Consider the following 13169-nt stretch of genomic DNA (forward strand, 5'->3'; position numbering starts at 1 on the left):
TGCACTGTTTCTCTGTCAGCGTGTGAACTCTGCAGCAAGACTGTTAGAACTTTTTCCTGCAAGGAAAATGCACTCAAGGTGTTTCAGATGAGATGTTCTTCTCTGTGATGCCAGACACAGAATTCACCAAACAGACAGGAAAACCTGCACTGTTGGTGTGAATAAAGCCATATTCACTGAAGAGCATGCTATTTTTTGCAGGCAAAAAATCACCTCTCAAGGTACAGTTAGCAACTTTTGATTCATAGCTATTCTTTTACCCCCAAAATAAAATCCCCACTGCTACTTTTAATGCTTGTTTGTCCAAGCCTTGTGTAGGCATTTGTCACGAGCAAAATTTGGAGCAAATTCTCTACAGGAGAAATGTGGAATCAAGAGTGGGCAAGACTGTGTTGGTGTTTCTGTTCATCTTGAAGGAGGGAACCTCCTGCTGCAGCTCTCAAGTGATGCTCGAGGGGAAGAACAGCACGTACAAGGAGGAGAGCCAAGTGCCTGCCACTAGAGAGAAACCCTGGGGACAGCACCAAGGTAAGGGCCCTCACCAGCCACTCAGCAAATGCTTTCCTTGTGACTTTTGCTGCCCCACTCACCTTCTTCCCATGTCCTGTCGTTTCCCCCATCCCATTTTGCACAGTGCCAGGGAACCCTGAGGTTTTACACAGGTTTCTGGAGCGAGGAGCCAGCTTTCAAACTGCTTACCTTGCCTAAAAATAGCAGCTGGGTTACAGCAGAGGTCCTGCAAGCCCCTCACCATCTCCTCTGAGGAGCAGCTGAGGGAGCTTGGGGTGTTCAGCCTGGAGGAAAGGAGGCTCAGGGAGAACCTTGTCACTCTCTACAGCTCCCTGACAGGAGGCTGCAGCCAGGTGTGGGCCAGTCTCTCCCCCAGGTAACAAGCCACAGGACAAGAGGAAGAAGACTCAAGTTGCACCAGGGGAGGTTTATGTTGGATATTAGGGAAAATTTAATCACTGGGAGGGTGGTCAAGCATTGGAACAAGCTGCCCAGAGAAGAAATGCAGTCAGTGTACCTGCAGGTGCTCAAAAACTGTGTGGAAATGGTGCTTAGGAACATGGTTTAGTGCTAGACCTGGCAGTGTTGGGTTAATGGTTGAACTGATGATCTCAGAGGTCTTTTCCCACCTTAATGATTCCATGATTCTATGGCCCCTGTGGCAGAAACTCCCAGCAGATATACAGAAAAATGTCAGAAGTCAATCTAATTCTTCTCATGAGGTATTTTCCTTCTTCCTATCACGCAGTGCATTAGAGACTGGCAAAAGAAGTTGCATAAAACAAGAATGTTTAATGGTATTTTAAGTTGATTATATTTTTGGTATTCTTTTGGCAGAAAGTCCTGCAATTTAATTAACTAATTGTGCTGCATGACAAAATTTTATTCACTTTAAACCTCTTTTGCTCCTTGTATTAACATAGTCTATAAATATTCCCCTCCTAAGAACACTCTCCATAACATTTGCCATGGAATAAATCTCAGCCCCCTCCTCCCAAAGAGTTCTAAATTTATCTAGTTTATCCTGGCATGGAAGCAGATACATACAATTACTGACAAGACAGCCACTATCAAACCCAACTGTTGTTACTGAGACTGAAATTCTTCCAAAAATTAATTATTTAAAATAATCCAAAGGGTGCAAATATCCAAAGATCAGACAGATCTATAAAACTTGCCTGTAGCAAAATCATGCAATTAGAATCATGCTCATAAGTGTTGCAGTCTTAAAACATTAATGGAAGGAGTTATTAAAATTGTATTTGATTTGCATTATTACAACACTGAATGCTCTATGGAAAACTGAGTCCATGAGTGAGGTGCAGCACAAACCAGAGTCTTATTATCTGAGTTGGAACTTTAAAATAGACTGTGCTTTACACTTCTGCCTGAATTTTCTTGAGTTTTATTGCTCTTCTAAATTGATAAGGATTCTTGTTTTTATATTAGAAATAGAAAATGAGGAGGAGGATAAGAAAATAGTTGCAGATAAAGACTCAGAAAAGCAATTTGAGAAAAAAACAATCCTTCCCAAAGTAAGTAATTTTTATCAGAAATGAGATATGTTGTTGTGATCATAAGTGCCATCAGAAGCCTCAAGAATTGCAGGGTTTCTGTAGACAACCTAGGGAAAAGTTTCCCCAAGTGTGGAAGCGATTATAAAGAAATTAATGACTCACAGTTAGAATTCCTGGTTTTATTTCCATTACAAATAGACTCTAATTTGTGCATCTCTATCTGACATCTTTTTATTGGGCCCTTACCCTCCCTGACATGTTTATAAAATTACCTGTTTCATTAGTGGGACACCACCAGCAAATCTGATGCACAAATATTGCCTTTAATCCAGCAGGAAAGAGATTTTGCTGAAGTCAATGGAATAATTTCAATCATTTCCAACAGAATTAGAGATAAACCTGTGAGGGTTAAAAAAAAAAAAAAAAAAATATATATATATATATAGCCACTATTACAAAGTGTAAGAAGGAATACAGGGAATTTTCTTTGCAACTGAGATATTTTTAGGTTTTTTATTCTTTAGAATCCCTGTACAGGCACGTCCCTCATGCACAGTTGTCAAAAATAGTGTTTAGGCATTTAGACTCAAGTTGATTTAATCCAGTACAGAAGTGTGCTCTAAATTTTTCAGGGCAGAGAAAATGTGTAAAAATGGTATCTTCATGTTCAAAAGCTCCATTTCATTTAGAAGAAAAGTGCCAATAAATTAAATAAATTATATTTTTTCTATTAAAAGTAGAAATAGTGTCTTGTAGAAAAAATACTCTTTCCTCTGAACTTAAACTATGTTTTAAAATTCAGTATTCAGATCCTTAGCAGGTGTAAATCATCACAGAAATTATGCTGTTACACTTTACATGATATTACCAAATTGTCTTGCTGGTAATTAAGAATATCCTCCACGGAATAAGGACCAATGACAGGAGCAAGTATAAGCTGATATTGTCTCAGCACGCCTAAGTGGTAGACAGAAATATTCATGTGCATAATCTTGCACCTTCCCTACATGATACCCAGTGGGCTGAAGTAATAGTGTACAGAATTATCTTGGAAAAGACAATTCTCAACAGAAACTAAAAAATCTTATGAGTTGTCTGTGTTTCTCAGAATTATACATGGCAAAAATTAGGATAAAACTAACAGGCATGCTCTTGGAAAATGTCTCTTTAAAAATGTTTCTTTAAACTTTCAGCATATTATACTCAAATATTTTCCAAGCTTGTATTTCATTCCAGGAAAATGAGTACCCCTTTCTCCATTTCTTTTCATGGTTCTGTCATGTCTATAATGTACAGCCCAGGGAAACCAATGTCATTCCTATTACTGTTCTGATCAAAGATGAAATTTCTAAATTTCTGGTGTGAATTTCAGGGGAAAGGCCTGAATTCAACAGAGCCTTCCATGAAGAGCCAAACAGCCACTCTGTCTTCTACAGCACAGCTCCTCTAACTCACCAACAGAGACTCTTTTCCAGAATCAAACTTCTCTTTAAAATGCAAGTGCTCTCATTCCTCAGTATTAAAAGTAATTCTTGTGAAAATTATTTTCTTCTGATTCTCGTGGAAATGATTTTCAACAGCCCCCTTAAGGAGATGTACATTATGAGCAGCAGAGGCTCAGGGCTGGAATTTCAGGTGCTCATGAAACATGCTCTGACCTATGTCTTCAGCTCATGGCTCTCCCCAGTATGCTTTGGGCTTTAGAAATCACTTTTCTTTAATTCTGGCTAAGTTACTGTGAGGATACAAGGTCTAAATTCCATGGAACATGATGTTGCATCCATGGAACATCAGCATACAGATGATGACCAAGTCTCTGTTTTCTCATTTTGGATAAAAAGGTCAGTATTGGTTTCACTATCCCCAAAAATTTGGAAATTGCCAGCTGAGAGAGGAAAAAATGCAATGCATAGTGAGGAATGATCCTTGAATGCATGTGTTTAAAATGTCCTGTAAGTGCAGAGTAACCAGAATCACGACGTCATAAATATGACATTAAAAGGCCAAACATATTCAGACCAAAAAAAATTCTGTATAGATTACTTGTGGGCATCCTTATGGCAGATACTGAGGGATATTCTAGATTCTAGATTCTAGCAGGAATCAAGAAAGAATTGGGCATGTATGTATACATAAGAGGAGTTTTTGATCTCACATAAAATGCAGAAAGCATAAAATACTGTGTATTAGAGGTCCCCCGAGCAAGAACTATTATCTCAGCATCAACTGCAAACACATTACCATGGGAAGACTTATTCCAAGGTATGAAAAAAATCCACTAACAGCAGGAAATAGAAACGTTTGAAAGCTCCTCTGGAAGCCCTCAGAGCCAAACCAGGATGCCTCCGTGCAAGGCAGACTCCAGCAGCACGGTCCCTCCAGAGCTCTGATCAGGCACTTTTCCTGATCTTCATGTCTGCACACTCCAAGCAGGGACATGATGAATATTAGCATCTTTCTGAAGCTGCTTAATGTGTGGGGCTCTTTTTAAACCTCTTGGTATCCTGTCTGCTCATGCAATGCAGAGAAGTGTGGTTTTTTTCCTTATCAATATAGAACCGACAAGTAAAACATCACCTGTTGTAATGCAGGATGAATTTTGTACAGAGGGAAAATTCTGTGTCCTGCATACTCAATGACAGGCACAAGTTCCTTCTGTACATGTGATCACACCCCACTTTGTGCACGTTGGAGCTTTTCAAACCACCAGAGTTTTGTGTTTAGCAAAGCAGATGTGCAAATGGAGATCCGGGTGACCTCCCCTCTGAGAAGCAGGCCTTTGACTCACATTACTCCCCTGCTGACAGCACCAGAAGTGTGGATCAGTTGGCATTTCACACCTGCAACTAATGTAGAAGTTGTAACAATATGAGTGAGCATTAGGGAGAGAAGGGATCCTTTGGACATAAACCAGCTATATTTAACAGGAAAGGCGCAAATCCACATTATGACTCAGGATATGTATTAGCTGCAGCCCTTCTATAACCTAGAAAGGAAGAATTATATCCAAGGGAACTTACCTCAAAGAGCTCCTCTTTCCTCAGGCAGAAGTGATGATTAGGCTAAAACTGGCCATTTGTTTTATCTGTGGGTAGGGAATAGACAATTTAGTCCTTGCAGCTTCAGCTGTCTTGGCTCAAGACCCTGACCTACAATAAATACCTCTCCAATCAATAGAGCACTGAACTTGGAGCACGGCCAAGGACCTTTCCTGGCAACTTTGGCCTGGACTGAGCTGACCTGGTAAATCTGCAGCCTTTGGGGAGAGATCTCACTGAGGGTCCTGAGTTCTCCAAGTCCTCCAAGCCTTGGGAAGTCTGTGTCTCCAGTTAGACAGGAATTACAACAGCTTTTCACGTGCTATTTTCTTGTTGGTGACGGATGATCTGCACTGCTCCATGGGCTGTTTGGGCTTTCCCAATGCTGCAGCACATATCCTACAACACTCATCTCTGCTCAGGGCTCTCCTCACTGAAGCAGGTCTATCACCTGCAGAGCATTTGGGGTTGGATGTACCCAATGGTACATCCCATTGGGATGTACCCCAATGTTGCTACCCCATTTAGGAGTAGCAAATCTTTTTGGGTGGATAGAAAGGTACCACCATCCTTTGTACCAGCATGGTCCAGCCCTGGGAGCTCATCTCCTCTGGATGAGTTCTGTAGGTTTCTTTGGCAGTCTAAAGGTGGCTGCCCTGATCTCTCCCTACAGCCTGATGCCTTCTGCCTTTCTTCCTGCCTGAGAGATGTCACAGCTGTGAATGAGCAGCTTCAGCTCCTCCTGCCAGGGTGGGAAGGGGCCACATCAGCACATCTCTCCTTGAAAATCAGGGTGCAACCCCCACCAAAACAGTCACCTGGGCAGTTAGGTGACATTTCCTTGGGAAAGGAAACTGGTTTGTCACCTCTTGCTTAACGGTGTCACCTCAAGGCAGAGCTGAGGAGCACCTATGGGCACCAGAGATAAGGTTGCATTAGTAACACTATATTCATCTTGTTCTGAAGATCATGGAATCATAGGAAAGCCTGGGTTGAAAAAGACCTTCAAGATCACCTAGTTCCAAGACATTCTATTTTCCAGCCTCGAAATGTGATACAACATTAAAAATGTGGTGAGAGTCTCACTTACATAAATGTTAATTTATAGATTGTCCTACCAAAGAAAGTAAAGCATCTCTCCCAACTCATCTTCCTGATTTCTCTTAGAAGATAGAACAGCTCCAAAGCAGAGGAGAGCTCTCACCATCCATGACCTCTTGGGCTCAGAACTGTATGAAAACATAGAAAAGGTGTTCTTAATGCAGAATGACATAAACTACAGATGAAGTATGTGTGAATACTTTTGTGAAGGTGATTGTATGAATTTACTCTGCAAAATGCATTTTGGGTGTAGCTGAGAATAGTGTTGCCTGCAATTCAAAGTTACCAGGAATATTAAAACAGGAGGGAAGGGCACAGATTAGACAAAGGAAATTGTAGATAAAGGCAGGAAAAAGGGAAAGATGATAGATGTGGAGATAGCTAAGAGGATAACAGGTGTGACAGGCAGGATGAGGTAGGACAAATCCAAATGGTTCATAAGATGGAAAAATGCCTCTCTGGCATTGAACCTTTAGTTTGGTTTTTCACAGTGGTGTTACAATTCTTTTTCTACTGCTACTACAAATGCAGCACTGAAGTTCTCCTGATTAGTTTTTCCCCCCTGTGTAAGATGTCCTTTATGCTGTGATGAGATCATTTGTGTATTAGTTCATTTTAATCTTTTCAAAAGGAATCCAGGAACTGCAGTGAGGTCATGACTGCAGTAATGTCTAAAAGGATGGTTTTATAGAGGAGGGGAGGAATATTCCTCTCATTTAACAAAACTGTAACAGAATTTGTGGCTCTCAAGTGTGTTGGACAAGTTAAGATTTGGGTTTTTTTCTGTTGTGTGTGTTTGCAAAGGACAGCCTGCTTCATACTCTTGTTTTTTCCCTAAGTATTGCATAAATCTAATAAAGGTCACAGACAAAGCACCGTGTTGGAACTTCCCCTAAAAATCATCTAGCATCATCCCAACCCATGGCACCTCCCAGCCTTACAGTCAAGAGCAGGGTAAAAAACCCAGACTCCTCTGATGGCCTGAGTGTACCCACATCAGACCTTCTGTACCATTGAGAAGGCAGATGCCTCACTGAGAGCATCCTTGTTCCCATCTCAAGGAGAAAAGTCCTTGGGACATGCCCCAGGGCCGTGGTATCACTCTTTAATATGACATATTTGATCCTCATGGGTCAGTGAGCAATGTCAGGCATGAATTTGGACCGTGACATTTCAGGCAATGACCCAAAAATAAAAGTGCCAAAATTTCACTGTTGCTCTGATTTTCACCTCCAGTCTTTTCCACTCCTTGTGGACGTGACAAGACTTCATGATATAATTCTGAAAGGTCTCTGGATGGATTTAGCACTGGAAGGAGACACGTAGACAGATGGAATCATGTGCCTTGCTTTGCCATGGACAATGTATTATATTTTAATGTGTTCTAATGAACTTTAAAGTTATTCCCCAGCATGCATTGGTCAGAGGGGTTCTTCTGAGTGTGCCATCTTCCTGGATCCTTGAGATCATTCCCTCTGGATCTGTTGGATCAACAACAGAGTGGTGATAACAATTACAGTGCTGCTCTAACCCAGCACTGTACTTTCCCCCTCTTTGCTAAATGGATTTGTGCATACCAAGAGTTGCACTGCTCCTCTTTTAGCAACTTCAGGACATTAGTCATGTGCTCAAAACCAGTTCCCCTCTCATATCTAGAGACCAAATGTCTTGGATGATCCATGGGACCCAGAAGAGGCTTAGTTTTGCTCCAGGGGTTTGAGACATTTAGTTACCCAGAGAGGAGTGGGAGATTAATGGTGCTCGTTGGTGGTGACAGGGACCTGCGTGCTCCAAATCCCATCACAAGCAGAGAAGAACCCACCTCTACACACTACTAATATGCATAACTATGGAAAGCCTTTTAAATAAAAAAGACTAATTAATAATGCTGAGTGGTCTAGGTGTCTAAGTATGAATTGTCAGGGATTTCTGCAGGCTCAGGGAGGTGGGGAAATGGGTTACCATGGCATTGTTTCAAATTACAGGGTTTGAGATTGTTTCAAATGAGAAGCAGAGAGGGTTTCCACGCCAGATTTGAGACGTTTGCTCTCTTTTATTTGTACTCAAATTTCAGCTTCAACTCACATTGTCATTTTAGCCAGGCTGCTTCCCAGACCAGCTAATTTGTCTACCTGTGTTCCATTTCAGGCCTTGGTTTTAATTTGAGGATGATTCCTGCTAATACCAAAGACTGGATAGGACATCCATTAAAAGTCTACACAGCAATTGAAATGGAAAATTCCAAAAGAAACCCTATTAGAGTTTTTCTCCATCAAATCAACATTACAGACTTCTTATGCATTTCTTAATTAGACATTGATATTAACTGGACTGTTGCATGATTTAAATCTAGCTCTTAATCTCAGCTATTCTATGCTGCTGTAGTTTTTATGACATCCAACTAGCGACTGCTTTATGCATTAATCTATCTGGAAAACCACCTTCACTTTTTTTTTGTCTTTTTTTAGAAGAATAAAGGCCCCAAGAAGGAAATGAAAGCTTTTGGGTTCAGCCATTAGTAATTTTCTGCTTAGTATTTGAAAAATTGCTTATTTTAATTGCTTCATAGAAGAAAAAGATATCAAAGCTAACGTTCTTTCTCTCCAAACTTTGTAATTATTTCTCTCAGACTCTTATTTGAAATGCCTTGAAAGGATTTTCATTGAAATGTAGATTTCTTCTCTTTCAAAAGTACTTTTATTCCCCTGTGCTTCTTTCCCTTTTTATTTTTCCTATTGACTTCCTCTCTAGATTTAGAGCAAAAACATAGTCTCCAATGTCTGGACACTGCAGCATGTGTCACACAGATGTCCCCAAAGTGACATCTTCTTTAAACCTAACCTTCCCATGGCCTATAGACTGTGCTGACAATTTGCCTTAGGTCTTAGTCTGGTACCCTTGGGCTTCCTCCAGGGATAGCAAAGAAAAGTCATAGGTACTATAGGAGTTTTCTCTATCTACTCATTCTGAAAAGTATTGTGTGATTTGCTAGTTAATATCCCCATCAAAATTAGGAATCTAATGGAAAAATTCTGTAAATATGAGTGAGGGTGTCAGTGAGCTGAAGCCAAGGCACAGGTAAACCTTGTATAGTTTTGGGTTCTGTTTAGAGCAGTGTAAGCCCTGAATATCCTAATCCAGAAGGGAATTTACTAACCAAACCCTGTAGTTAATTCTGCATTGTATTTAAGTGTCAGTAGCACAAAGCCTGAGGATCATGTTGGCCTCCACAGTAATCCTTGATACCAATACAGCAATAGTAGCAAGAAGTTCTTTATTTCACCTATACATTTTCAGAGAGCATTATTTACTAATAGATTATGATCTGGTCAAAATGATCTATACATTCATTACATCTGGAGTGGGCTTTCATAACTCACAGGACCTAAGAATGAGGCAAAACTCACACTTCTTTATGGTGCTGCAGTTCTGCTCAGCAAGAAAAGGTGCAGAGAAAACACTGTCCTAAGCACTTGTGGTCTGCTCTGAGTCCCAGGTGATTCCTCATGCCTGCTCACAAATATCTTTAAGAGCCTCAGAAGAGTGAGGATGTGGCTGCCTCAGAGTCACCACAAAATGCAGCTGCTCCCTTGCAAATCAGTCACCCCACAAGCCTCGTGCAGCCCTGGCTGAGGTTATCTCCCAGGGGAAATCTTCCCAGTGGAACAAAACATTTTGAGAATAGAAGATGGAAATGAAGCTAAAGCATTCTCTATATCAGATTTTGCACACTTTTTTTTTTTTTTTGCAATAACACAGAAGGAAGAAAGAGAATAAGAAAATGAGTTAGAGGGAGATGGAGAGAGAGATGGTCTATTAAGCAAAGCTACTTTTTTACTCTCTGAATTTACAGTCCTGATAGACATCTTTTTTCAAAATTACTCATTTTTATATTCAGATACTACAGCTTTCAGTACTAGGTCCTAGATTTGTCTGGACAGATTACCCTCTTATTTCCACAATGAAACTTAATTATCCTTTTTATGTCTTCAGATACTTCCAGTTATTTCCTGAACTGTTTCTGGGGACAGAGAGCAGCTGATGGGTCAGTCAGTTAAGTAAATACTGTGCATCCTTACTGTTTTTAAGGCAAAAGCCCTTTGGCCCCAGGTCTTTTTAGAATATTTTGAGGGCTAGTACATATAATTTGCTCAGATCTACTTTCCTGAGCTTTTTTCTTTTTGTGACTAGGCAGAGACTCATCATTTTCTCACCACCTTTCTGTGTATTACTTGGAAGCATCTAAATGTGACTAACTCACCTGGAATCCATAGAGGGATATTTGAATGCGTCATCTCTGAGACAAGAATAACTCCTCCTGAAATCCAGGGTGGAATTGACTGCATGGTTTCAAACACCCCTTCCTGTACCCCTGCTGCTGCAGCAAGAAGGAATGCATCTGAGTGCTTAAAGCCCAAATGAATAAATAAACTGGTTCAAAGCAATTGTAGGAGCACAGAGGGGTGTGGAAGTTGCTGGTATTGAGTGGTTGCTGGATTTTAGGACACTCCAGGTTTCATCTGTAAAGAAACCTATAAGACATGATCCACTGTCACTGCCTTCTGTCTGAGCAGAACTAACACAGAGCAGTCCACATGAAAATGTCACCTAAGGTAACCCAGGACCTGCAAGTACCCAACAGAAAATTATAATGACTATCCATTCAGACTTTGAGAGTTATTTTTTAACTTTTTTTTTTTTTAAGTCTCAGTTGTTCAAATTACAAAGTAAAGAAATGTTACAACTAATTAAAATATAAATTGGCTAGAGAAAATCACCCAAATCATCAGGAAATAGAGAGAGAGCACAATTGGGCATGTGTTATAGAATCCTTTATGAATTAAATGCTAAATCCTAAAGGGCTGACCTGGCAAAATAATCTTAATATACAAATAGAGCAGGTGTTGCTGTGGTACCCAGGTACACTTCACTGGGTTGAACAAGTAGTGGTCAAATGCAGTTTAACTAGGCTGGGATGAACAACAGACTTTGTATGGACTTTACATATTGTATACACCCCAAACTGAACAAAATTTCTCTTACCCTGGCACAGTATTCACACTGCAGTCACATCTCTGCATGGAAGTTTCTTCTTCCAAGTCCAACTTGTGAGCCCAGCCTGAAAGCAGGAACCAGGATGGTTCAGTATCACTGTCATACCAAAACCAGAAATTAAGATGTCACTGCGGTGTAAAACACAAGTTTCTCTGTCACACCCAACATACATTTTCTCCAGATGAGCTCATCATACTCAGTTTCCACTATCCTGAGAGAACAGATAATCTTTTTCCTATAAATGAGTGCTTCAAATGACATGACATTTTTTCAATTCATCATTTCGGTGATTCAAAATAAGTGTGAAAGGAAAAGATGCCGAAAGCAACAAGCAGCAGGAGCCAGGACTGAGGAGCTCAGGAGGCTGAGTCCCCATTTTTGCTGTTGGTGGATTCTCCCATCTCAGACCTGTGTCCTGAACCTTCAGCCTGGCTGCATTTACCTGCCTCCACAGGGTCCTGCAGCCCCCTGTGCTGCACAATAAACTGGGTCCTGATCTCATCTCTGCCCTCACTCCCTGCAACTGGAAAAAGAGTGATAAAAAAATAATAATAAGCCCAGAATAATTATGTATTGTCTTTTTAGTGAAACGGGCCTTGAGCATTGTGAGCTCTCCACTGGGAGAAGTCCCATTTAAAAAATCTCCCTGGCATAAAAATGAATTGGATCCTGTTACATGAATGGCCTGTGTTTACTATTCTTTTCACTTACCTTCTAGTCGTTCATTTTCTGAGCTGACTTGTGCCTCTTCCTCTGCTGTCAGCAGGAATTGGGTAACAAGAACTTGCTGGAAATGGAGTGGTAAACAAATAAACAAACACAGAAAAGAACCTGCTGACTTGGCAGATGCACTATTACAACCGTGATGTAAAACTATCAAACAACAAATGCAACTTCTGAATGTCTCATGACTCACATCACAAACAGTAAGGGGGAAAACAGAAAGAGAATTAATGAATTTGGAACACTGGATTTTCAGATCATAGGAAAATCAGGACAAGCCTGGGTTGAATTCTTGTTCTGAATCAAATATTCTTCTTCCTGTAACCATCAATCACTACCTCCATTATCTGTAAAAAAGGCAGCACTTACACTACCCCAATAGCAATGACCACTCTACTATAACCCAGAAAATCAGTCAGCATCTTTGCTCTAGGGTAAGGAAAATATTTGGACACTTCTGGAGTACTCATTTCTCCTCCCAAGAGCCCAAAATCTCTAAGTGTGTTACCAGGGCTCCTTGCTTCATCTGTTTCAATTTTGAAGCCCTTGGAAAAGGTAACAGTTCACAACTGCTGCAATGGTCTTGCCCCAGGGAGATGGACAAAACAGCAGGGCAGAGGCAGAAACACCACAAGGAACCCAACGGATGTTTTCTTGGGAAAAAGGGGAGATTAATTAAAGGGGAAAATCTGCTGGTCATTAAGTGTCCTGGAGCAACTATTGTGACACTGAAGCAGTGAGTTTCTGTGTGGCTTTAAGACATCTGCCCTGAGGAAACATTTGCAATTGAAACTGTGTCCTCTTTTTCCCAAGTCTCAGATTCCCATGGGCCAGCAGTTGCCTTGCTAAATGAAATGCTTCTTTAGGGAGACTGGCTGGCCCCAGGGATTGGTAATGCAATATAGAGCCTTTCATCTCTCACCCATGAACCCAAGTCAAACAGAGTTTGGTAAATGGCCAATAACCCCTACCATTCCAGGGCTGTTTGGTGACCTGTGCGAAATGAGGAGGGTCATCTCTGTGTCTGTTTACTAGAAGGCAAGTGTCAACTTCACCATAAAAAAGGACACAGTTACTACTCATTATCACCCAATTTAACATTCTGAAGACAAGAGAATGAGCCTGGAAAACTCAGCCATCTTCTGACCCAACCATGGCGGTCCCAGTCCATCAGGGCTTGAGGAACATTAATGAGGACAGTTGCATTGTAGCAAACCAGGCTGTG

The 13169-nt window shown here is 40.9% G+C and overlaps 1 protein-coding gene across 11 annotated transcripts in view; it reads right to left on the reverse strand.

Annotated features, from left to right (window-relative positions):
• LOC132333466 (uncharacterized) overlaps positions 1-13169 on the reverse strand; it is a 43925-nt gene that overhangs the window by 8797 nt on the left and 21959 nt on the right. For 7 of the 11 annotated variants that reach the window (XR_009488172.1, XR_009488169.1, XR_009488170.1 and 4 more), the window contains 7 exons: positions 11933-12008; positions 11210-11285; positions 10428-10698; positions 6184-6294; positions 5048-5112; positions 2300-2426; positions 1140-1269 (listed from right to left, as the gene is read on the reverse strand). Coding sequence is in view for 1 of the 11 variants with exons in the window: in XM_059858604.1 (XP_059714587.1) it covers positions 7551-7647; positions 11210-11285; positions 11933-12008 (249 nt within the window). In the remaining 10 variants the exon portion in view is untranslated. Of the gene's footprint in view, positions 1-1139; positions 1270-2299; positions 2427-2651; positions 4874-5047; positions 5113-6183; positions 6295-7502; positions 7648-10427; positions 10699-11209; positions 11318-11932; positions 12009-13169 lie in introns of those variants that run through there. The other 4 variants (XR_009488167.1, XR_009488171.1, XR_009488174.1 and 1 more) reach the window with 4 other exon arrangements.

This window comes from Haemorhous mexicanus, chromosome 13 (genome assembly GCF_027477595.1).
Source record: "Haemorhous mexicanus isolate bHaeMex1 chromosome 13, bHaeMex1.pri, whole genome shotgun sequence".
Classification (NCBI taxonomy): domain Eukaryota; kingdom Metazoa; phylum Chordata; class Aves; order Passeriformes; family Fringillidae; genus Haemorhous; species Haemorhous mexicanus.